Source organism: Hemiscyllium ocellatum, chromosome 8 (genome assembly GCF_020745735.1).
Source record: "Hemiscyllium ocellatum isolate sHemOce1 chromosome 8, sHemOce1.pat.X.cur, whole genome shotgun sequence".
Classification (NCBI taxonomy): Eukaryota; Metazoa; Chordata; class Chondrichthyes; order Orectolobiformes; family Hemiscylliidae; genus Hemiscyllium; species Hemiscyllium ocellatum.
The window spans coordinates 87,929,123-87,955,899 of NC_083408.1; the positions used below are offsets into that span (position 1 = coordinate 87,929,123).

The following is a 26,777-nucleotide window of genomic DNA, read 5'->3' on the forward strand; positions in this document are numbered from 1 at the left end:
GAGTTTTTAAAGAATTACACTGACAACTAATTTAAGACTGTCACTCAGACATTTTTAGATTAGATTAGACTTACAGTGTGGAAACAGGCCCTTCGGCCCAACAAGTCCACAGCGACCCGCCGAAGCGAAACCCACCCATACCCCTACATTTACCTCTTACCTAACACTACGGGCAATTTAGCATGGCCAATTCACCTGACCCGCACATTTTTGGAGTGTGGGAGGAAACCGGAGCACCCGGAGGAAACCCACGCAGACACGGGGAGAACGTGCAAACTCCACACAGTCAGTCGCCTGAGTTGGGAATTGAACCCGGGTCTCAGGCGCTGTGAGGCAGCAGTGCTAACCACTGTGCCACCGTGCCGCCCACATGTGTGTACTGGAAGCTGCATATATTAATATAAGGGGTCCTGGCCTTTCCAGACAGAAAAACTACATGACCACACTGTGGTATGAGTGTTTGTTTCCCCATTGAATTAGTATTCTTGTAAATTTTCCTGATGATGGTATTACATTAAGTCTGATAATAGTCTTAAGTAAATGAATAAGAAAGGGTTGGAGGGATATGGGACTAGTCTATGTTTGGCATAGACTGGATGGACTGTTTTCATCTTGTATGGCTCCTCTCTCATTAGTATGAATGGTGGCTATTTAACCTTAGGGTCACCACACCTCAGACAAGGGGAGAGGTTGAGAAACAAAGCCCTCTATGATAATCAGCCATTATGGGAATTGAACCCACACTGTTGGGGTCACACTACATCACAAACCAGCTATTCAGCCAACTGAGCTAACCAATGTACCGATGGACAAATGACGAAAACTTTCAACAAAATGTATCTTTTTTAACAATACTCAAACTCTGTACTACTAAATAACTATTTGAATTTAACCATGTTAAATTACAAAATATTCGACTCAGAGGTGCTACTTGCTACTGTTTGTAAGATACTTTGGGACAATTTTGAATTGGATGCACCATCCCATTACTCTGTGGAATGGTTAGGGCAGCATTTATTGCCATATATATTGTGTTAGATCTTTATGACATTTTTTCTGCAAGATTGTAAGAACTTAATCTACCCTGTGTTGATGAAAAATAACATTGTTCTAACTGAACATTAGGTCGGAGTGGACTTTCTGTAGTCTACTACAGATATCCTAAACAAGTTCACACATGATGCAAAATCTTCTGGGATAGATAAAATAAAAATTGACACAAACTGAAGCGATAACGTTATAGTTAAGAAGCATTATCTTAGAAAGAAATGATGGGAATATAAATTTTTAAAAATATAAGTTTTGAGCAGAAGGTTGCAGAGAAACTTGCAATATTTGCAACTTGTGAGGATTGACCTTCTGATGAAGTTGAGACTGAGATTTACCCAATTATGCAAATTAAATCCCATGTATTTTCGTTATGTTTTAGCTTAGACAGTATAAGAAATTAATTTGAAGAAGAGGTGAATGAGATGGATTGAATAATGTATTACATACCTAAGGGTTGATTATAGTGCCACTGGAGACACCATGAGTTCTAATTACTTCTCAGTTTTACAGTGTGTATTACTCCACTGAAAATCTATTGAATAAAGTAACAAAGTCTGTCTGCTGTCTTAAAGATGTCAGTTGGATAGTTATTGAAACTCTTTCCTCAACCTCCATAATGGAAGGTGAAAACTGGCCAAATTCCTTCTCTTGATTATTGTTCAGTAATAATTGCTCAGAATTACAGTCCTGTAAATATAAATGGAATTAATTTATGCAGTGATGCCTTGCAGGATGGCATAGTCTGTTTATACAGAGTTTTAAATCACACAATACCAGGTTATAATCCAACAGGTTTATTTGGAAGCACTAGCTTTCAGAGTGATGCTCCTTCATCAGGTGGTTGTGGACTATAAGATCATAAGACACAATATGTCTGTGTCAATATGTGCGATTTTCTTGAAGATCCTCTCCACTTTAAGCCAGCAGTTAGTGACGTTGATGGTGGTGAAGGAACAGCGCTTCGAAAGCTAGTGCTTCCAAGTAAACCTGTCGGACTATAACCTGGTGTTCTGTGATTTTTAACTTTGTACACTCCAATCCAACACTGGCATCTCCAAATCATTACAAAACAGAACATGGCTTAACGTATACATAAAGATAGCATGGTACTTGGGTTCAAACATAGAAATTGCTGGAGAAACTCAGCAGCTCTGGCAGCATCTGTGGACAGAAAGCAGAGTCAACTAGTTCTGATGAAGGGCCACTGCACCCAAAATGTTTCTCTGCTCAGCTCCAGACCTAAAGCTTCTCCAGAAATGTCTGGTTTTGTTTCAGACTTTTAGCATCTTGATTTTATTTTCAGGTACTTGGGTTATCAAACAGTCTCTCAGTCCCAGGAGGGTCGTTTCAGAAAAGAAAGGAATGCAATTGGAAAAGTGAGAACAATAAATGAGTTATTTTATCAAGAAAAATATCCTGAATCATTACTAACTGATATAAAAACAGAACATGCCAGAAAATCACATCATCATCAGTGGAGTGAGAAACTGAGTTTTCAAGTCAGATGATTCTTCCTCACAATGATTGTGTTTTCCAGAACTTTGTGTTTTTTTCAGATTTCCAACATTTCATATTTATGATGAGTGATTCACCAACTGGAATTTGCTAATTATTCTTAACATGCACATTCAACTTTTCTATGAAGGACTTTTGATAATTTGCTGTCTCCTTCATGTCAAAACGTGTCATGAAATGCATTACATAAATTTGAACAGCTTATGGATTTGCATAACTGAAGTGCATGGTAATGACATTGCAGATTTTTTATTACTTTAAACATTGAGAGAAAAATAGATGAATTGTGTAGCACAGTGGCATACAGATTTCACTGTTAGAATATCAATGCTTCACATTGCTGGAATGACATCCTCTTCCCCTTGCATTTCCTAGAGCTTTCACAGGAAATGTCAAGTTGGTAAACCGAAAAAGAATATCCTTTATTGTCACATACTCAGTTACAGAAGTACAGGGCTACATTTTGCAATGGCACCATCTTAGTACAGTCGGTTCTAATATAATGTGATAGTTTCTGTTCGCATACAATCTCATGTAATAAAGAAATTGCACAATAGCTGCGCCATTTAAATCAATGCAGCTGGAATCACATTATCGCCAATAAAGATATGTGAAATTCACATTCTGCAAATAACTGTCTAAATTCTTCAATCGCGTTAAAGCCAATTTGCATTGACAAAATATAAGTTATAGCAGAACCAACTTTATCTAGATACAAATCTTAGATACAAGAAGAGGAATAAAAAAGAAAAGTAGTTGCAATATTTTACAGTGATTCATAGCATAACTTAGAAATAAGGCATCATTAAAAGGATAGACATTACAGTCAGATAAACAAATCACAAATAAACATTACCTTATAGAGGTTTACAAAATTATGAGGGGCATGGATAAAATAAATAGACAAAGTCTTTTCCCTGGGTTCGGGGAGTCCAGAACTAGAAGGAATAGGTTTAGGGTGAGAGGGGAAAGATATAAAAGAGACCTAAGGGGCAACTTTTTCACACAGAGGGTGGTACGCATATGGAATGAGCTGCCAGAGGATGTGGTGGAGGCTGGTACAATTGCAACATTTAAGAGGCATTTGGATGGGTATATGAATAGGAAGGGTTTGGAGGGATATGGGCCGGGTGTTGGCAGGTGGGACTAGATTGGGTTGGGATATCTGGTCGGCATGGACAGGTTGGACCGAAGTGTCTGTTTCCATGCTGTACATCTCTATGACTCTATGACTCTATGCATTAGCTCAGTGTAGGGGCTTCCAGATGTGGTCTGACTCCCTGCACCAGCCCCAATCCAACAGCCAACCATGCTCTGCACCAAGCCTCCAGTCGGCTCTGCACCAGTTCCCAGCTGCTCCAAGGTACGCTTTCTCTGGGACTTGCTCTCCGCACCAGGCTCCACATGGAATTGCTTCCATTCAACAGCCTCCGCACGGGACTCACTCCCCGTAACCAGCCTCCACACGGGGCTCACTCCCCGTAACCAGCCTCCACACGGGGCTCACTCCCCGTAACCAGCCTCCACATGGGACTTACTCCCCGCACCAGCCTCCACACGGGACTGCTTCCCCATATCAGCCTCCACAGGGGGCTCACTCCCCGCACCAGCCTCCACACGGGGCTCACTCCCCGCACCAGCCTCCACACGGGGCTCCTCCCCGCACCAGCCTCCACATGGGACTCACTCCCCGCACCAGCCTCCACACGGGACTCACTCCCCGCACCAGCCTCCACACGGGACTCACTCCCCGCACCAGCCTCCACACGGGGCACACTCCCCGCACCAGCCTCTACACGGGGCACACTCCCCGCACCAGCCTCCACACGGGACTCACTCCCTGCACCAGCCCTCACACGGGACTGCTTCCCCATATCAGCTTCCACACGGGGCTCACTCCCGCACCAGCCTCCACATGGGACTCACTCCTCGCACCAGCCTCCACATGGGGCTCACTCCCCGCACCAGCCTCCACATGGGACTCACTCCCCGCACCAGCCTCCACATGGGACTCACTCCCCGCACCAGCCTCCACATGGGACTCACTCCTCGCACCAGCCTCCACATGGTACTTACTCCCCACACCAGCCTTCACATGGGGTTCACTCCCCGTACCAGCCTCCACATGGGACTCACTCCCCGCACCAGCCTCCACACGGGACTCACTCCCCGCACCAGCCTCCACACGGGACTCACTCCCCGCACCAGCCTCCACACGGGGCACACTCCCCGCACCAGCCTCTACACGGGGCACACTCCCCGCACCAGCCTCCACACGGGACTCACTCCCTGCACCAGCCTTCACACGGGACTCACTCCCGCACCAGCCTCCACATGGGACTCACTCCTCGCACCAGCCTCCACATGGGGCTCACTCCCCGCACCAGCCTCCACATGGGGCTCACTCCCCGCACCAGCCTCCACATGGGACTCACTCCCCGCACCAGCCTCCACATGGGACTCACTCCTCGCACCAGCCTCCACATGGTACTTACTCCCCACACCAGCCTTCACATGGGGTTCACTCCCCGTACCAGCCTCCACATGGGGCTCACTCCCCGCACCAGCCTCCACATGGGACTCACTCCCCGCACCAGCCTCCACATGGGGCTCACTCCCCGCACCAGCCTCCACATGGTACTTACTCCCCACACCAGCCTTCACATGGGGTTCACTCCCTGTACCAGCCTCCACACGGGGCTCACTCCCTGTATCAGCCTCCACATGGGACTCACTCCCCGCACCAGCCTCCACACAGGACTCACTCCCCGCACCAGCCTCCACATGGGGCTCACTCCCCGTACCAGCCTCCACATGGGACTCGCTCCCCACACCAGCCTCCGCATGGGAGTCGCTCCCCACACCAGCCTCCGCATGGGACTCGCTCCCCGCACCAGCCTCCACATGGGACTCACTCCCCGCACCAACCTCCACATGGGACTCCCTCCCCACACCAGCCTCCGCATGGGACTCGCTCCCCACACCACCCTCCACATGGTACTTACTCCCCACACCAGCCTTCACATGGGGCTCACTCCCCGTAACCAGCCTCCACAGGGGGCTCACTCCCCGCACCAGCCTCCACATGGGACTTACTCCCCACACCAGCCTCCACATGGGGCTCACTCCCCACACAAACCTCCACATGGGACTCACTCTCCGCACCAGCCTCCACATGGGACTCACTCCCCACACCAGCCTCCGCATGGGACTTACTCCCCGCACCACCCTCCTCATGGGACTCACTCCCCACACCAACCTCCACATGGGACTCACTCCCCACACCAGCCTCCACACGGGGCTCACTCCCCGCTCCAGCCTCCACCAGCCTTCCCTTCACTGGCCTCTGCTCTGGGACTAATTCCCTGCAATGGCCCTAGACCATTCACTTTCAGGGCTCACCAGCTCCTTGATTCCCCTTTAGGTAATTTCAAATCACTAGATGAAATAGATGCAGAAAAGAGGCTAAAGAGAGAAAAAAAGAAAAAGAATGGATAGAACAGAAGATCCCGACTGGAGCGTTTTACTCTGCCGCCGTCCTGCCATCTCTAGTAAAGAACTACACACAATTTGCCATCAATTACCATTAATTTGCTAATGTTACTATTAAAAGTTTAATTGGATAAACACTGTGGAGAACCTTAGCAAGGATGTATTGACCATGGAGGGAGTTTAACGTTGGTTTACAAGAATAATACCTGGACATCAGTGATTAAGTTATGATGAGAGATTATTTAACAGGCAATGCCTGTTTTCTCCAGAATTTAGAAGGTTAAGAGATAATCTGACTGATGACTTTGAGATATTTTCAGGAAAAGATAGGGTAGATAAAGATAGACTGTTTACTCTGGTTGGCGATTCTAGAACTAGGGGGATAGTCTGAGAATTAGGACCAGACCGTTCAGGAGAGATGTCAGGAAATATCACAAAGGGTGGTTGACATTGGAAAGTTTTTCCACAAACAGCATTTAACACTTGATCAGTTAATAATTTTAAATCTGCGATAAATTAAAGGTATTGGGGGATCTGGGCCAAAGGCAGGTATGTAGAGTTAGGTCAGAGATCAGCCACGATCTAATTGAATGGTGAAACAGGCTCAAAGGGCTGACTAGCTTACTCCTACTCCTCTGTGCCAATGATGTTGTGCTCTTGCTGTAGGAAATATTAACATAATTTAAGACAATGATAGCAATAGAATGGAAGGAACACGTAACCTCTGCCATGCCTATTGTTATGTTAAAATTAATGATAAATCATAAGATGATATTTGATCACAATTTTTTTTACCCTGATGAGCACAACAATGAAAAACATGATTTCACTTTGCACCTTTATTACTTACTTCCCAATGGAATATCTCATTGTCATGACCATTGCCATTCTCTAGGCAAACAAAAACAGATTTTTTTTTAGCAGTTTTAGGCTAATGCTCTTCTTATTATTTTTTAAAACCAGAAAGGCTTGAAAAAACTCTTTTTTAATTAAAATATCCCCAGTGAATTCAGTTTTGGAATTGAGCCATTTGGCATCACTTAAGTGTTCAATCCTGTGCAATGTTTTCCAAATCCAGCAGATGGTGCTTTAATGATTGGATGCCACAAACTGTGAGACAATCACTGCATCATGTCACATGGAACTTAACCAAGGAATGAATCAAGTCTAAAAGCCTTGAAAAATTGGTTAAAATTTTGAAATCCTCAAAACAATCCCAACGTTCTCATTGTTTCTCTGTCTGGATTGTTGATGTCAGGAATAACTCGTAATATACTTTATAGAAGAAAATAAATTACTGCTAAATCAATTATCAAAATAAAATATCCCTTAAACCTTAATATAATTTATTACTTTTCATCATTTCTGTTTATTCTGTTAAGTTAACATATAGTCCAAGAAACCAGTTTGAAGAATTTGTAAGAGGAATTTAACTAATCTCATTATAGATACCATAAAAGTAGGGATCTTCAATTTGAACCCTGCCTGTTAATTTCAACCCAGATTCTGTCAGATGAAATGTTTGCTGTGAGCCACTTTTCCTGAAGATGGTATCTTACTGAATTTAATTGAATATTTTTGCAAATTTCATCATTACTTGGAAAGGGTTAACTTGTTATTTGTCTCTTTATACACTTGCTGCATTTTAACTAGAGGTGAGTAACAGCATCTATAAATCCTCTTGCATCATGCATGCCGATAGTAAACCTCATTTGAAGTTACACAGTTAGCATTTAACCTGATCCCGACACTTGTGGAATCTTGCCCCTACATGAGTTGCCAATTTCAGGTGAGACAATATAAGCATGTACTGGAAAGGAGTTGTGCACAGTGTGCATGCCTTAACATGTACAATCAGCCTAAAGAATGGGATGAGCTGGGATGGGCTATGATCTAATATAGATGTCTCAAAAATGAACTATAAGGAAAAAACAAGTGATCAGTTTAACTTTCTATGCAGTTACATTCCAAAAATGCTTCCACTTTAGTTCATCTTTTCTATTGCAAAACCTCATTACTTCTCACATACATATTAATGCCATTGTTACAATATAAAAAGTGTATTTTTTTTGTATGATTTTGTCAATTAGGTAGACAAATTCTTCATCTTGAATGGCCTTGCTGAATTTTTACTCAAGCATTTTTTTTCCCCTGAATCAACCTATTCAGGGATGCTATTATTACACACTGCTGGAGCAGGTGAGACTTGAACCCAGACCTACTGGTTCAGAGGTTGGGACACTACCACTTCACTACAAGAGCCTCTTGAATATGTTCTGTTTAACATAACAGGCATGGTTATCCTGAAACATCTGCAGTTTTGTCAAAGTTCACGAATGCTGCAAATATTTGAAACACTCTGCAAGCAGCTTCATCTAAAACAAAATACTCAGCTTTTTCTACAGAAATTCTGATTTAACCTGTTGTTTATGACCTGCTGTTGTGATGAATTATTATTTACTGAGACTTACTTATTCTTGTAGGAGTCGGAAAGTGTGGTGCTGGAAGAGCACAGCAGGTCAGGCAAAATCAGAGGAGCAGGGGCATAAGTCCTTCAGTTGAAACTTTGACTCTCCTGCTCCTCAGATGCTGCCTGACCTGCTGTGCTTTTCCAGCACCACATTTTTCAACTCTGACCCTCCAGCATCTGCAGTTCTCACTTTCTCATTACTCTATTAGGAAAAAATTATGAAATGAAATGAAAGTCAATGGGTTTATTTGGTTATTGACAAACCATGCTTTTTTAACAATTGTTCTTGGGATGTAGGCCTTGCTGACTAGGCCAGCTTTCATTGGCCATCCCTAATTGACCAGAGGCTAGTTAAGACTCAACCACATTGGTGTAGGTCTGGAGTCACATTTAGACAGACTAGGTTAGCCTGTCTCTAGATTGCTAGTTAATACCATTACCATGAGGCCACGGCCTCCCCATGATCAATTTTATTAACAGGTATTAACAGCTTTATTAACAAGTAGTAAATGATTATTTTAAATTGTTCTAAACATTTTCAGTGTTGCGGGGAGTGTGTTACCTATTAGCTCTGGTTACATCATTTTCTGCAGGGGAAATGACATATGACTAAAATGCTACTTGACCATCCAAGCCCCTCCTCCAACAATGCCACATAAAATCACCTTGGAGTGGGCTAATTGAATGAGCACAATGGCATTAGTAAATGTATAAACAAACATTAGCAGTAGGAGACCACTCCCCATTCGTGGGTCTTGAGTGACATATAGGCCAGACCAGATGAGGATGGCAGATTTCTTTGCTGTATTTCTGTACAAATGTCTTTCTTACTTACTGGGTATCTTTGCATCATTGACCTTTTTTTAAAAAGTTTGATACCATTTTCAGAGCTTTTCTGAAGGGCCACTGGGCCCAAACATTAACTCTGCTTTCTCTCTGCAGATACTACCTGACCCACTGAGTTTTCCCAACAGTTTCTGTTTTTCTTTCTAAGTCCAGTAAAATCTAGTGCTCTCTGGTTGATTTCAGAACATGTTGGTTTAAGAAACCCATCCTGTGACCACTCCATGTAGGCTACCTTTGCTGCTTTGATTTTTCTAGTTCAAATGTAAATTAAAATGCTGTATTGTTATTGCTGTACTTTTCCCAGTCTTTCTTCATTTTCACTCTGTCCTACCCTGTAGTTAGTGGTAGGTATCTGTACACTACTCCTGCAGGGGACTTGTCTCTATGGTAATTTATCATCAGTCTCCCAACCGCTTCTACAACTGCACTTGGGTAATACCTCCCTAATGTACTGAAGCGATTAATTAAGTCAATTTTTTTCAGTTCATGATTTGGAGATGCTGGTGTTGGACTGGGGTGTACAAAGTTTAAAAATCACACAACACCAGGTTATAGTCCAACAGGTTTAATTGGAAGCATTAGCTTTTGGAGCGACGCTCCTACAGCAGGTGATTGTATCTGATGAAGGAGCGTCGCTCCGAAAGTTAGTGTGCTTCCAATTAAACCTGTTGGACTATAACCTGGTGTTGTGATTTTTTTTAAAAAACTTTTTCAGTCCATCCTATCTTCCTAAATGTCATGTATCGTCCAACATTCCAGTCGCTGCAATGGTTATCAGATTGTACTTTTCACTCTATCGTTTCATCTGATTCACAGTAAATGCCAAGTGCATTCAGGTACAAGGCTTTTCCCTTCCACCTTACACTAAACAAAACAGCGCGCACACAAAAAAACGTCCCTTTTTCACTCAACACCTGACAACGTAAACCCCACCCTCCAGGTGAAGTTGCAATGGGCCCACACCCTCAACAGAGGGGATGGACTGGGAGTCACCTGCAGGTGGATGCAATTGGTACTTAACAGCCTTCAGTCGCCAAATATTTCAGCTTCCCAGCCAATCACAATCAAAGCTGGGTCTATTGATGCACGCTCCGTTTTCTGGAAGTTGTAGTTTTGAATATTCAATCCTGTCCGTAACAAAAGTAAGGCAAGACTACAACCCCCAGAATTCTTTGCAAGGTATCCAAGTTTTAAAAAAAATGTCAGCCTAAACCTGAGTCTTTGTAAAACAACAACAAATTGTGAGCAAGGTTTATTACTAAAGACTGATTTTCCCCCCCAGTTGGGAAGTGCATCCCTGGGAGAAATGTAAGGCTCTGGCAGCGTGCGCCGCTTCAGAAGAGCCCAACACTTCAGCAATTGACACACGGAAATTTGACGTTTGATTGCTTCCTGCTTCCCCGTAACCAAATAGTCACAACAAGTGGGTCCTGCTCACACAGACCGAGTGTCAGAGAATCCGGTACTAGTCCTGGGGTCACTCAAAATCCTCAACTTCCTTCGATCCCTCTGAAGATCTCGATCTGAAGGACCGAAAGTGTCCGCCGGGCCATTGAACAAACCTGTTTCTGTCAGCAAAGGACTTCAGAGGTCTCCCGAAATTCCAGCCACCTGCAATGTTTCCTGCTTCAGGACTTACTTGGCCAGGTAGGAATACTGGCAAATGAGGAATCTCCCTCTCTCTCTGGCGGTAATTAAACTCTCCTCCACGGTCAAATTAGGGTTGTTTTTTTTTAAAGAAAAGCAATTGTTTTCAGCACTTTTTGTGACTTATCTCCACGCCTTTCTGAAGTGTGAATAGTCAGAAGGACGGTTCCTGTGAGAGCCGGGTGATTATACAGAGCGCACTGGATCTTCAAGCATGGTCGTTTTCAGTGGATCTCTGAAAGTGAAGATCGGGGAGGCTGTGGATCTGAAACCAACCCGATGCGCCCTCAGACACTCGATATCGAGCAAAAGTTACCAGTTACTGGATCCGTATGTGATGGTGAAGGTGGATAACCGGAGGGTCGGACAGACCGTCACTAAACAGAAAACCAGCCAGCCCACTTTTAATGAGGACTTCAGCACCCAGATCTGGCGAAGCAGTGAGCTGGAACTCACCGTTTTCCATGACACCCCCATTGGCTACGATGACTTTGTGGCGAACTGTACCCTCCAGTTCGAGGAACTGCTGAAAAATGGCACGAAGACCTTCGAAGGCTGGGTAAGCAGTTGCTGTCAGAGCTCTCGCTACTTTAGTTATTCATTTAAAATACTGTCACTTCAACACATGTGTACATCTGCGGGCAGGTTTCACGAACAGAACTGACCATTATTCTGTCGTGACGTTTGAAACAAAAAGTCTTGACTCCATCCATTCACTGTCAGGTTTTGAATAGTGACCCAGAAATAAAATTGAAAGGACGATGTTGTATTTCAAAACGCCTTTTTTAGTAGGTTTGTAGACGAGACAATGGATCTATGATCACACATAAAATAGCTATGTGCATTAACATTCGACTAAACACAAGAATTGTGCACAGTGAACTGTTCCTGCTGGCAAAAGTGACTAGATGACAGTAGCTAAACATGTGCAAGAACTCCATAATGAGGTGACATTATGTCTTTGAATGGCATTGCCACTAAACAATGAGAAGTTGCATGTATTCTATACATACCTGCTGCCTTTAATCATTGCAAAGTTCCAGGCAAACATTTTTATGTATACACTTAAGAGAGATGCAGGAATGGTGTGTTGATCCTATGGACTTAGGTCTGCTATAGTTTCTGAGGCTGATACTTAAGAGCATTGTTACAAATTCAAGAAAATATTTGGTGGATACTGATGAGTCCTATAACTAGAAACTGGATGAAACATTTGGTGGTACTGGTGGGCTTGTTATAAAATACTGAGCCTGCAAACTATATGAGCTGTTTAGTGTTTGCAGACCACAATGTTTCGAACTTTCATGCTTCAGAGATTGGAAGGGAATTCTACTCCATCACAATCCTGTGACTCCTGGTTTAGCTAGGGAGAGGAGGAGACCCAAATGTTTTCTTCTGTTTGAATAGACTGGTGCTGTTCATTGACCAGTTCTGTGTGTGGAGGCCATTGACTGGAGTAAGATCATTAATGTGGGAAGCCAGGTCATGGGGCTCTTTGCATTGTACAACTGATCTCAAACTGGCCATCACCTGAAGTTAACACACGTCATTCCACCAAATATCACCAGATAACAACCAAGAGTAAGAACATTTAACTAATTTCCCCCATCCTGCTCCCACCTCTCGGTCCCCAACCCAAGTACTTTCAGGCCATTTGCAGTGCCCCAGTTATGGTCCGATTGAGAATGAAATGAGATTAAATACTGATAAATTACCAGGGCCAGGCAACCTACATCCCAGAGAACTACACGAAGTGCCCTTGGAAAGATTGGATGTATTGGCGGTCATCAGCTATGATCAAATGGTGGGGCAGACTCTATGGACTGAATGGCCTAATTCTACTTCTGTACATTTTATGGTCTTCCATGTTCTATGGACTGTGGAGCAGTTCATACAGATTGAAAGTCAAATTTAACCCCCACTATTTTAAAACAAAGGAAGTAGAGCAAAAACAGTAGAGCCAGTTGGCAAAACAGCACTCATGGGGAAAGTGCTAAGGTCTATTATTAAAGACATGATAACAGAGCACTTGGAAAGCATTAATGGGATTAGACTAAGTCAGCCTGGGTTTATGAAAGGGAAATCATTCTTAACTAAACTACTGGTATATTTGAGGATGTATCTAGCAAAATTGATTCGGAAGAAGAAGACTTTTTATAAAGTCCTACATCAGAGGCTTGTGGGCAAAATTTAAAGTTCATGAGTTTGGGGTAGTATACAGACATGGATTGAGAATTGCCTGATAGACCAAAAACACAGGTTGGAAATAAAAAGGGTCGGGGTGGCAGGCAGTGACTAGTGATCTTACAGAGGGATACGTACCTGGGCCATAGCGATTCATTACATAGAAGTGATTTGTATTAGGACACCGAATGCAAACATTCCAAGTTTGCTGACCACATAAGACTAGGTGGGATTGAGTGTGAGGAGAATATAAGGTGGCTTCAGGATAATCTCGTCAAATTGTGTGAGAAAAGCCACAGCAGTGTCGTAAAATGTGAGTAAGTGAGAAGTTATACAGAACTTCAGAGGATTACTTAGAGTGACATATTGGGAAATGTGGATGTACAAAAGGTATCCTTGTACATCAGTCAATGAAAGTAAGTGTGCAGCTGCAGCAAGCAGTTAAGAAGTATGTTAGTTGTCATTGCAAGACAATTTGGGTTCAGAAATAGGGATGTCTAACTACTGTAATACAGGGCTTTGGTGAGACCACACCTGGAGCATTATACAATTTTGGTATCCCTGCCTAAGAGAGGATATATTTGCCATAGAGGGAGTGCAGTTCATGTTCACCAGGCTGGTACCAGGGATGGCAGATTTGGTGTGTAAGGAGAGGTTGGTTTGATTGGGCTTGTATTGACTAGGGTTTAGAATGAGGAGGATCCTATTGAAAGATACAACAGGGGTGGACAGACTAGATACAAGCAGAATGTTTCCCTGGTTGGGATTTCTAGAAGGCCAGGGAGTCCAGGGGTCATGTTCTTAGGATACAGGTTAGGCCATTTAGGTCTTGGAAGAGGAAACAGTTCTTCATTCAAAGGGTAGTCAACATGTGCAATTTTTTACCACAGAAGGCTGTGCAGGCTGGGTCATTATCAATTTATTTTTTTGAATATAAACAATTTTTAAGATATTAAAGGTGTCAATAAGTAAGAAGAGAAAGTGTATTACAGATGGTCATATTGAATGGCAGGGCAGGATCAAAGGGCTGAATGGCCTACAGCTGCTCTTAGTTTCTATGTTTCTGTGATTTAACTTAGCAGAGATTAGTTGTGAGGATCAACATAGCTGTGTCCCACACAGTGGAATACATTTACCAACAAAGCATTTTGGGAAGCTAATCTCCATCTCTTCTCTCTTCTTCGGTTATATTCGAAGCTGCTTTAACGTTATAATTCATATTAATTACCACCCACTTCAATAACGTGGATTCACACTTTTTGCAGTACATTCTATTTTAGCACACAGTACTTCAGCAAGTCATCAAGCATCATCTCTTGCTCTTGCCCCTGCACCTGGTTCTGAATGAAGCTTAGAAATGCTTTTGGAAGCTGGGGGCGGAATGATCTGCCACACTTGGATTTCAACAAGCCGTTACTAAAATTTGGAGAAAATGCTGGTTCATTGCTGTCTCTGAGCAAGGGTTTTAAAAAGGAAGAAACTACTAACTATTTATCCACCAGTCTCCTGTTGGCTCAACCTGATCTTCATCTCAGTAAAAATATTTAAAATAATATTTTTCTTGGTATATTTGGATATCCTGATTTCTCTGGGGCTCTGTTAGGTTGCAGTATTTTACCAAATACACCTCTTTCTGGCAGATTGTACAGTGTTGCCAGCAGATCTCTATCTGACTCTGATTCGTATTGAATACCAGAGGGGCTGAATTGCCTATTCCTGCTCCTAATTCATATGCCAGAGACTCCTACAGCATAGAGACAGGCCCTTTGGCCCAAGCTCATCCATGCCGACCATAATGTCCATCCACGTCAACCCCATTTCCTGAAGTTGGCCCATGTCCTTTGAAACCTTTCTTATCTATGTATTTGTCCAAATGACTTTTAAATATTATTAATGCACCCAACTCAATCACTTCCACTGGTAACTTGTTCCATATGTGTGCCACACTCTGTGTAAAGGGAAAAAAAAGTTGCCCCTCTGGTTCACTTTTATCCTTTCCCCTCTAAACCGATGCCCTCTCGTCTTCAATTCCCCAACCCAGAAAAAGACTGAGTGCATTTACCCTCTCCATGCCTCTCATGATCTTATAGACATCTATAAGATCCTCCTTCCATCTCCAATGCTCTAAAGAAAAAAGTCCTAGCTTGTCCAACCACTCCTTATAACTAAGACCATTGAGTCCGGGCAATATTCTTGTAAATTTTGTCTGCACTTTTTCCAGTTTAGTAACACACTTCCTATAGCAAGGTGACCAAGAACACGATACTCCATGTGCGGACTTACCAACATCCTGTACAACTGTAACATAAATTCCCAACTTAGAGTCATAGATGTACAGCATGGAAACAGACCCTTTGGTCCAACCTGTCCATGCCGACCAGATATCTCAATCCAATCTAGTCCCACCTGCCAGCACCCGGCCCATATCCCTCCAAACCCTTCCTATTCTATATTCAGTGCCATGACTGATGAAGGCCAGTGTGCCAAAAGTCTTCTTCCTGCCCTGTCTACCTGTGACTCCACTTTCAGAGGACTGTGATACTGAATTCCAAGGTCCCTCTGTTCCACTACTCTCCTTAAGGCCCTACCATTCACCATGAAACTCCTACCTTGATTTGACTTTCCAAAGTGTAAGTCCTCACATTTATTTCTATTAAACTCTATTCTTGGTCCGCTGATCAAGGTCCTGCTGCAAGTCCTGATACCTTCCTCACTGTTCATGACGCTGCCTATTTTAGTGTCATCTGCATCTAATTGTGCCTTGTACATTCTCATTTAAATAATTGATTATGGATAACAATAGTAATGGGCCCAGCACCAACCCCTGAGGCACTCCACTAGTCACAGGCCTCCAGTCCCATAAGCATCGTTCTACTATTACCCTCTGCTTCCTACTTTCAAGCCAAATTTGTATCCAGTTTCCCAGCTTTCCCTGGATTCCATGTGAACTAACCTTCCGGAACAGCTTATCATGTGGATCCTTATCAAAGACCTAGCTGAAATCCATGTGGACTATGTTCTTAGGGAGAAAGTGGGAACTGGGTACTGAGTTGGAAGATCAGCTAAATTTAAGAGGTCAGTCTTTCTCAGCTTGTAAGAACCTTGGGGCGGCACAGTGGCTCAGTGGTTAGCTTCACTGCCTCATAGCGCCAGGGAACGGAGTTTGATTCCAGCCTTGGGTGAGTGTCTGGCTGTGTGAAGTTTGCACATTCTCCCTGTGCATGGGTTTCCTCCAGGTGCTCTGGTTTCCTTCCACAATCCAAAGATAAGTAGGTGAGGTGAATTGGCCATGCTAAATTGCCCATAGTGTTAAAGGATGTGTAGGTTAGATGCATTAGTCAGGGAAATGTAGAATAATAGAATAGGGGAATGGGTCTGGGTGGGTTATTCTTTGGAGGATTGGAGTGGACTTGTTGGGCTGAAGGGCCTGTTTTCATACTGTACGGATTCCATGATTCTAATTCCCAAACCTGGAGCTTTCTAAACAAAAACACTTGCTTTGAAAATCCCACAAACAAACCGTTCCCACTGAGGTAACTTGTTTCCTTAATTGCTCTGAAAAAAACAACTCCATTTGCAGGAAAAAGACAATATTTGCCTTTGATCTTAGTCAGGTCTCCTCCAAAACTGCACTAGAAGTTTTAATTTCTATTTACTAAGTTAAAATTAATCTTTAATTATTCTGAATCAAAAACAAACTAAAAGCCTGCAATGTTTACTCTCTGCCTACTGTAAACCTCCATAGTATTCAACGTTTCCCATCGTACTTCAGGTGTTCAGTTACTTACTCTCTGACATGTCACACTTGAGTAGGTCACGATTCCAGAGGGACTCACTTATGTGTCTGTAACTGCCCGTGTGCAGTGTGGACATTCTTGCTCGTTTGTGTGCCCCTCACGTTTGTACTTTCCCTGTGTACCCGCTAGTGTGTGCATGCTGACAGGTGCACTGCAAAATACAGGATCACATCAATCAAAAACTCTCTACACTCAGACTATGGCTCAGCCCAAGTTGGGGACGTGACTTTGTGTGGTCATGTGCAAGAGTGAATGGTGTACCAAATTGCTTCCATCCCAATTTTAGTTTCTGCTGATTTCAGTGGACAGTGGTGAGGGATGTAAATAGGGCAGCTGATTCACTGCAAACTCTTCCTCACATGGAGAAAAGGCTGGTCATTCACTATCTCCGAGTCCACTCAATCCAAATGATGCTCATGTTCTGATACATCTAACAGTTACAGTAACAGCAGCCAGTGGGCTGAGGAGTGGCAGGTAGAGTTTAATTCCGATTAGGGGTGGCATGGTGGCTCAGTGGTTATCACTGCTGCCTCACAGCGCCAGGGACCCGGGTTTGATTCTGTGTGGGTCTGTGTGAAGTTTGCACATTCTCCCCGTGTCTGTGTGGGTTTCCTCCGGGTGCTCTGGTTTCTTCCCACAATCCAAAGATGTGCAATTTGGTGAATTGGCCCTGTTAAAAATTGCCCATAGTGTTCAGGGGTATGTAGGTTAGGTGTTTAGTCTGGGATAAATATAGCGCAGTAGGGTTTGGGTGGGTTACTCTTTGGAGGGTCGGTGTGGACTTGTTGGGACAAAGGGCCTATTTTCACTCTATAGAGATTCCATATCTTCTAAATCTATATCTAAGTGTTGCATTTTGGTATGACAAATCAGGATAGGACTCGCACAGTTAATGGGAGGGCCTTTGAGTGATTTTGAACAGAGACCTTGGGTGCAGGTACATAGTTTCTTAGAAGTGGCATCACAGGTAGACAGGGTGGTGAAGAATGTGTTTTGCATACTTACCTTCGTTGGTCAGACATTGAGTACAGGAGTTGGGATATCATGTTTAAGCGAGACATTGGTAAGGCCTCATTTGGAGTACTGCACACAGTTGTTGTCACCCTGCTATAGGACGGATGTTATTAAACTGGGAAGGCTACAAAAATGATTCACAAGGATATTACCAAGACTGGATGGTTTGAGTTATGAGGAGGGGCTGGATAGGCTGGGACTGTTTTCAATGGAGTGTAGGAGGCTGAGGGGTGATCTTCTAGAGGTTTGTAAAATCATGAGGGGCATAAATAAGGTGAATAGCGAAGGTCTTTTCCCCAGGGTAGGGAGTTCAGAACCAGAGAGCATAGGTTTGAGGTGAGATGGGAAAGATTTAAAAGGGTCCTGAAAGGCAACATTTTCAGAGTTCTGTGAATATGGAATGAGCTGCCAGAGGAACTAGTAGAGGCGAATATGATTACAGCATTTAAAAGACATTTAACAGGTCCTTGGATGGGAAATTTCTTTGTGATGTTGGTTGAAGAGTAAACATTGATTGTTTAACCTGTTTTGCTCTTGTTGAAAAGTTACTATTTGATTTTTTTACACTCCTGAGAGGACATAGAAGGTCTTGCTTTAAGATTTTACTTAAATGTGACACCATTGACATTGCAGAGCCAAAACGTATCGCGTGGAAAAACAACAGCGAGCCAGGCAGTATCCAAGGAGTAGGAGAGTCGACATTTTGGGCATCAGCCCTTCATCTCTCCTGTTCCTTGGATGCTGCCTGATCTGCTGTGCTTTTTCCAGCACATACTTTTCAACTCTGACTCTCCAGCATCTGGAGCCCTCACTTTCTCCTGAACATTGACATTGCAGCATTCCTTTGGTACTACATTTAGTTATCAGCCTACATTATGTACTCCAGATACTGCAATGTATTTGAATTAATTGCTTTTCTGCTCCAAGGTGAGTGTTACCATTCAACAAATGACCCATGTTTTGTGATGGTGGCTATTTAACCCAAAATATCTCACTGAGGCAACTTCAGTTGTGGGTTGGACAGCCAGCCAAAACCCCTCACCTCTTTGTTCTTTTCTTTCTTTGAGGAAGTTATCTTGTTCTACACCGAATTTGTCAGAGCAGGAATAGGTTTTCCCTCAGGATCAAGGGCCCTGAGGGGAAAATCATCTCTCCTCCCCACTAATCAAGCCATCATTGAGTGGCAGCTGTATTGAATGGCAGTGCCATTGTGGAGGTGGAGGTGGTGACACTGCCAATACGACAGAGACCTGGGATCAGCACTGGATATAAGGCCAGAAGTGAGTGGTGGGGAGTGGATTGTGGGTGGTGGCTGCTGGAGTGCTGAGATATGTTGACGGCAAAGCTGCGGGGTTGACACTCAGTGGAAGCCCTCTCCCCAATGCTGAGTCTCTTGTCCGTTTCAGCAAAGGGCTACCCACCCACCCCATGGCTTTGCTGGTTGTACTTACAACATGTTGAGTCCTCACTTGAGTTAACACATGACATGGTGGCATGAGGCATTAACTGCCCTCAACCATGTGACTTAATCAAAGTGGAGGCAGGGAGATAGCAGGGGTCCTTACCTGTCCCTCTCCTGCCTGAATAAATTGTGATCCATCACCAAACTCATTAGAGGGGAGGGCATGAGATTCTCCCGTTGGGTTCAAACACAGAACCTTGCTAAATTAGCTGATCTCTGCTGGTACAGGGCAAGGGAAAACGTGTGACTTGTGTTGATGGTGACTGAATGAATAGAAGACTTGGTTTGACTATTGCGTCCCTTTCTCTTTGAGTTGCACTGACTGCTAACATTTACTGTCCAAAGCAAACATACAAAGATTGATTGTTTTGGCAAGATGTCTGGATGGTTTTGCAAACTGTGCACTAGTAGATGAGAAAATCAGAGGAAACCTATGGGGCTTTAAGAAAATGAGTGCTGAACGCTGATATGGATTGTAACAATTGCAAGGAAACCTTTGAGCACAGATTCCCCAGTGAGAGAGCACAAACAAAATTCACATCCAAGAAAATTATTGTTATTTTCTAGAGACTGTCATCTTTTTGATATGTTGTATGAATCAGAATATATTTTTGTCAGGGTGATAAACAGTTTTATTATTCAAGACTGAAGAATGTTTTCACGGGTTTCCGTTGTTAGAAACAATGAACTGTTATCACTGTAAGGAGTTTCATGATATTTAAATGTATACAATACAGTTTCATTTTTGATTGGGTTGTTTGAAGTTAGGCAGCAGATGGCATGACTCAATGCCATCTAACACGAGGTTCCATTCTCCATATGCATTGTTAATAAATTTGCTCAGCAGGAGCTGTTTGTTAGTCTGTGTTTTTAAAACCAGACAATGTAATTTTGCTCAACCCCCCTGCAGTATAACCTTTTTTGAGGTGCATGCCCTGCTCTAACATTTGAAGATATTGACCTAGAATTTGCAGGCCTTGACAAAAGGTGATGATAATAAATGCCATGGAATTTATCTTTGGGCTTCTGCGCAGGAGTCTCTGTTTGCATGGTATTCTCTGCAGGCACTCTGTGTTCAGGACAAGCAACAACAAAATCTTTCTTCTATCAGTCAGAAGCAAGTGGAATCTTAAACCAGGAAATGAACGTGAAACTGTAAAACCATGCAGTGAAAGCAAAGGGAGGGAAATAAATAAGGGAATGTGAGAAAACAAAATAAGAGACAAGGAAAAATTTAGAAGCATTTTTATTAAATTTTAATAATTTTGAAAAGATCATGAACAGTAAATACAATCTGAAGGAATGAAATTCTGCACTCGAACACCACATTCACTTTATTTTTGAGGTTGTGTGACAGCAGTTAAGCTTCAGTGAATTTTTTAAAAAGATCACATCATCTGAATGAACAAGCCTTAACCACCAATTATGCTGGAAAAAGAAGTACCTACAGCACAATTTAATTCCTTTCATGTGTTTCAATGCTTGGCCTATCCAACAGGTGTATGATATTTTATTCTGGGTGGTGTGGTAAGGTAGCAATAGATTGTGGGTAGTCTGGTTCTGTATGAGTTAAAGTTAATGTGGGCTGGGACTTAGCAAGTCAGTAAAGGGGGCATTTGGAAAGTGGGGATCGAAAGTGACAATGGTTAAGATGGGGATTTAATATATGCAACGAGGTAGAACTGGAGTTGGCAGCATTGAGGTAGTAGTGGCAGCCTTGTAAATGGAATATATGTCAATTATTAAGCCCAGGGTTGATGTGGTTGCAGTTGAGTTGGGTTGAGTTTGGTTCAGTTTACACAGAAGCAAAATGGATCCAGGGAATGCAGTTTTTGCAGGGGCACAAATGGGTTCTCTTTCATGTCACTAATGTTCGGTTAGAAAATGTTTCATCTTATCCATTATGGGATTAGACCCAAAGTCACATAATGTGTTGCCAAATGCAAGATGGAGACAGTCATGGAACAATAATACTTCAATGTTTGTAAGTAAAATGGTTAGGTCATTAATGACTCCCATCCTTGATTATCATTCTGATAATTAATTAGGTTTTTTTCCAAACATTTAAGAAACATTATACTTCTGCAAAAGTTTCATTTAATTAACATCATTTTTGAAAAAAAACCTTTAAATGTTGTTGAAAATTGCCTCCCATGTATTGAATTATTCATGGCACTTAGGTAATAGCATTTTAGCTATTTTAGAACATTAAACTTTGTATGAATTTGAATAATGATACTTTTCAGCTCTTCAGTCTCTGGTTTAGAGAGATACATCTATGGAAGCACATACATGTGAAGAATAATATGTCAAATATGACACTTTGACACACTAGAGGTGACCATTTTGAAAGAAATCATTGCATGTGACGTAGTTTATATCGTGCATGATAGAATTATGAGAATGTATTGTCACGCAGATCTCAGTTTTGAAGGATGATGTGATGGACTGTTTCCAAAGTGTAAGAAAGTTGAAGGAAAGGAGAGGAATAACACATGATGGCCACATTATATAGAATATCATTAGTGACATTCACTGGAAGGAATTCAAACAGGGACATGTAGGCATGAAGACGGTTGGTGAATAATTCGTAACCTTTAAAGAACATTTTGATAAGGACATAAACAGGAAAGGTTTGGAGGAAAAAAGGTTTGGAGGCCAAATACAGGCAAGTGAGACTAGTTTAGTTTGGGAACATGGTCGGCGTGGACTAATTGGACCAAAGGTTCTATTTCCATGCTGTATGACTCCATGACTCTCTTCTTTTTGAGAAGAAAAAGAATGCTGGAGATGAGGGAGATATTTTGAGAAGGATGGAAGGATTAAGTGTAGGGCAGTGATCACAATTTTCATAAGGGAAACTATGCCAGAGGAAAGGGAGAAGTTAACAAAATTGGCAGCATTGGGTCAAGGAGGAATAGTTAGGCCAAGAGAATGTGAAGTGGGTATGCTGAAAGAGTTAAAGACTGCAGTGGAGATACAGGAGATGCTGTAGAGGATTTGAGATACAGGGTGGACTGAGAACAGTTGGCGGGAACAAGCTGTGGAAATTGAGGCAGCTCAGTGGATCATTATTGAAGAGACCAAAAAGATTGTTTCTTGCAACAGAAACAAGTGAGACATAACACAAGTCAATGCTTTTCAAGGTTGTGTGTGAAGAGCTTTGAGATAAAGCAGAGAGATACAAAAAGCTCCCTAAAGAATTTGATTTTTTTTGGCAAACTAATAGAGTATTTGATTAGAAATGCCTGCAGCGTTTCAATTTTTTCCACCTGAGAGATTCCTAAATGGGGTTAAGTTTAACGAAATCCAGATGGTCTTTGTCATTTGAACAACCAGTCCTCATCCAGCCCTACCCAACTAAACCTGGTCTCTCATTGGACAATTTCTCCTTTAGCTTGTCTTGCTTCCTCCTAAGAAATGGTTGCTATGGGTCCTCGCATGAATCATACCTATATCTGCCTTTTTATGGCTTTGTGGAAGTTCTTTGTTGCAGTCTGACTTGGGTACCTCTGCCTGAAATCTTTTTCCATACTTTGATTTCATTGATGCCAACATCTGTTCAAACTTAAATACTACTTCAACCTTGCTTCAAATTGTCACCCTTCCTACATCTTCAGCTGGTCCACTCTGTGACACTTCCCTTCCCTCCCATGACTTCTCCAACTTCTTTTTTGGCGATAGGTTTGTAAATATTGTAAACCTACAAAATTCCATATCTCCTTTTTTGTTACACCCTTCCTCACACCCGGTTGCCTGCAAGGACTCCATTCAGTTCTCCCCATTTTCCTTCTCTGCATCTGCTCTGATGCAACCTTCCTCAACAGCACTTCTGACATATTTTCCTTTTTCCCTCCACAGAACGCCATCCCCTGTTGTGGTTTACAGGGCCTTCCTCTGTGTTCAACTTGTTTTCCACTCTCTGTTCTTGCCCTACTCCTCCCCCTCAGAACAAAAATGGGATTTCCATGTTCTCACTTTCCTCACCCTCAGCCAACACTTTCAAAGGATCATCATCTGCCATTTCCGCCATCTGCAGCATGATGCCTCAGTCAAACCGATCTTCCTCTCCTGCATTGGCATTTGAAGGGTTCCTCATTCTGTGGTGCTCTGGTTGATTGCTCAATTGCCTAAAATACACCCTTGACTTACTGCAGTGTTCCACGGAAGCTCAGTACAAGCTCAAGGAACAGCAACTATGTCTCCCAACTAGACACTTTACTGCCTTCTGGAATCAACATTGAGTTTAACAAAGCTAAACCATAAACTCTATTTCCGAATTTTGAATATTTTTGCCAGCTGATTGTTCTTAATCATATTTTTGCTTTCACACATGTTGCCATTAGTGTATATATTGCAACTCCCTTGCACTGTATTGAACAACTTTCCTTGTTATGGAAAGCTAACATGCTACAGCAGTAACAAATCCTGCCCTGCACAGACAGTTAATTATAAGTGGAATTTCAAACTGGAGGATTTCCTCCAATGTAGCAAATTCACATGTTGACACCTTTTATAATTATACTTTGAAGAGTATAACTTTTATTGTTTGCTTGAAATATTTGTTTCATTTAACCTAAAATTGCTCTGTAGTTTTAAACTCAAATGTTTTGATTAGGAACGTTCTGTTTTTAGCTCCAGTGAACCACAGGTTTGAAGGCAAATGACTAAAGAGTTCCATTTGGATTAATAATTGTAGATCCTATCTATTCACGTCAAAACATGAGCCCAGAACTATGTTGCCTGCAAGTCCTTGGAACCACATATTGTTATGGCACGAATATGTATGAATTGTGTGGGTGGGTGTGTTCAGGGAGGCTGATGTGGTCAGTGTCACTTTTTTCAGAAAATTGCTGTAAAAGCACTTGCTGGTTGCTCAATAAGTAAGAATATACAAACTCACAGCCCAGTGTTTTATACATGATACATTGCAGCCAAATAGAGGGTATTTTTTAGCATGTCCACAAAAGAAATGTATTTATTAGGGGAGACATTGCATCCCTTTTCTTTGGTTGGCTTTGCACTTGTATGTGTTGGGATGATGACATAATCACCAATTATTCTAAGTTGCTGAATATCTCAAATCTTTGCAATGTTTGTATGCAGTGTAATGCTTCAATGGCTACTGTTTTTTTGCTCTTGACTAGCTAGGTAAGACAGCAAATGGCCAAGATAATTAGATCATAAAGAAGGCATCAAATTGGATCCACAGTATTTTTCCTTATTCCAAATCTTAGCTTCATGACTGATAGTAATTCCATAGTCTTCTTTAAATAATGATCCTCTCCTAAGCTCCTTAGTGAACCATTGCTCATAGACCTGCAGATATATTTGGGAAAACTTTCCAATATTGTAACATAATCCAGTTTTAACAGTTTGAAGGAAATTTGCAGTTTCCAAAATTGGAGAGATTTGGATTTCTAGCATTTATAGTCAGCGTGCAACCAAACTGTTCCCATGGCAAGTACTGGTCATTTGAATATTTTAATGAGGTTTGTGCATGGCCTGCAGTTTGGGTTACCCCTGGCCAGTTGTGGGAACCCTGGAAGGTGAGGATTATTGTGTGGAAAGGTGACATGATTTTCTCAGGCAAAGTTTAAAAATCACACAACATCAGGTTATAGTCCAACAGGGTTATTTGGAAGCACCAGCTTTTCGGAAAGCCAGTGCATTCAAATAAACCTGAGGGCTATAATCTGGTGTTGTATGATTTTTAACTTTGTCCACCCCAGTCCAACACCGGCTCCTCCACATGATGGTTTTCTAGCACTGCTTGTGGGTCAAGAGATGAATTAGCAATTTGTGCCATCTCCCCAAGTTAACCAGCTTCCCATCCTGAGCACTGGACAATTGCTGCCGACAATCACTGAATTCTTTTCACCTCTCTACCCAATCTGTGTTTGCAATCACTCTGTGATCTCAATTCATACCATACTCACTAAACCTCCATCTCCACCCTCCCCATGAAACTGCTCCTCCATCTTCAGCACAAGTTGGCCTCCCTAGACTTCAGCCTGACCTGCTGCATTACTTAGCCTTCAGGAAGCCATGCCTTTATTATGTTTGGAGCTCTCTTACATCTGACTCTTATGTTGTTTGCCAGTTTGCCCAACCTGAGAAGTTTGGCATTGGTTGTGTTTGATGACATTGGGAATTTATTAATGCTTCAGGTGAGATCAAATCTGTAAGTTGGATTTGTCTTGGTTGCAGACTAACCACTCAATTAATTTTATTGGGCAGGAACCAAGCATTTGAAAGTTTGGTGAAGCTTGCTAAATTTGTGGAAGCAACCATGTGTATTTGAAAGTGAACGCAGCTTGTTGGAGTGAGTGGCAAGTGGGCAGATTGCCTTTATTTATACTCCGTAAAGTTCCTATTCCACTCTATTATCTACTTTCTCAATGGGATTTCTTTTGTGTCTGTCTTTGAGGAGGTTTGCAGATTCTGATAGCAGTATGCACTCTTGCTCACTTCTGAATTGCAAACCAGCAAGTGAAAACCCAAATAACAGTCTAACTGGACCGATAGGAGTGGAAGCATCTATGCTAGTACAAGGCTGAAAGTTCTGTGATTGTGCACCCTCTGTAGAAATGAGGCCTTTTGAGCAATTACTATTGACATGTCTGCACACATTCTTTGCTCTACTTGCTCTATGTTCCTAGCAGATAAAAGAAGATACAAATTTGCTGTCAAAAAGTAACAATCTTGATGTTACTCGGCTTTTCATCATTCAGTCAGTGATAGGCACACCAGATTTATTCTATCAAGGATGTTATTAATGCAATTACTTGGGCGTTCCTACAATCTCCATCACTGATTGGGAGGCACATCAATGTGTTGATTATTCTGTGACCTCTTCCTTTGTATCAGTGATCTGTAGAATTTATGGAAACCTCTCCTTTGTATTTGCTCCACACTGCAAGATGGAGGGGGAGGAAAGAACTGTTAAGTTACACAATCACCTAAAGTACAATTAATGAAGATAACAACTACTGAAAATGTGTTGCTGGAAAAGTGCAGCAGGTCAGGCAGCATCCAAGGAGCAGGAGAATTGACGTTTCGGGCATGAGTCCTTCTTCAGGAATGAGGAAAGTGTGCCAAGCAGGCTAAGATAAAAGGTAGGGAGGAGGGACTTGGGGGAGGGGCGTTGGAAATGCGATAGGTGGAAGGAGGTTAAGGTGAGAGTGATAGGCTGGAGTGGGGGTGGGGGCGGAGAGGTCAGGAAGAAGATTGCAGGTTAGGAAGGTGGTGCTGAATTTGAGGGTTGGGACTGAGACAAGGTAGGGGGAGGGTAAATGAG

The 26,777-nt window shown here is 42.5% G+C and overlaps 1 protein-coding gene across 2 annotated transcripts in view; it reads left to right on the forward strand.

The window, feature by feature from the left end:
• Positions 1–10,549: 10,549 nt before the first annotated feature.
• Positions 10,550–26,777, forward strand: part of prkcha (protein kinase C, eta, a) — a 230,435-nt gene continuing 214,207 nt past the window's right edge. For both annotated transcript variants that reach the window (XM_060829335.1, XM_060829336.1), the window contains exon 1: positions 10,550–11,579. In XM_060829335.1, coding sequence (XP_060685318.1) covers positions 11,235–11,579 — 345 coding nt within the window. In that variant the 5' untranslated portion in view covers positions 10,550–11,234. The remainder of the gene's footprint in view (positions 11,580–26,777) is intronic.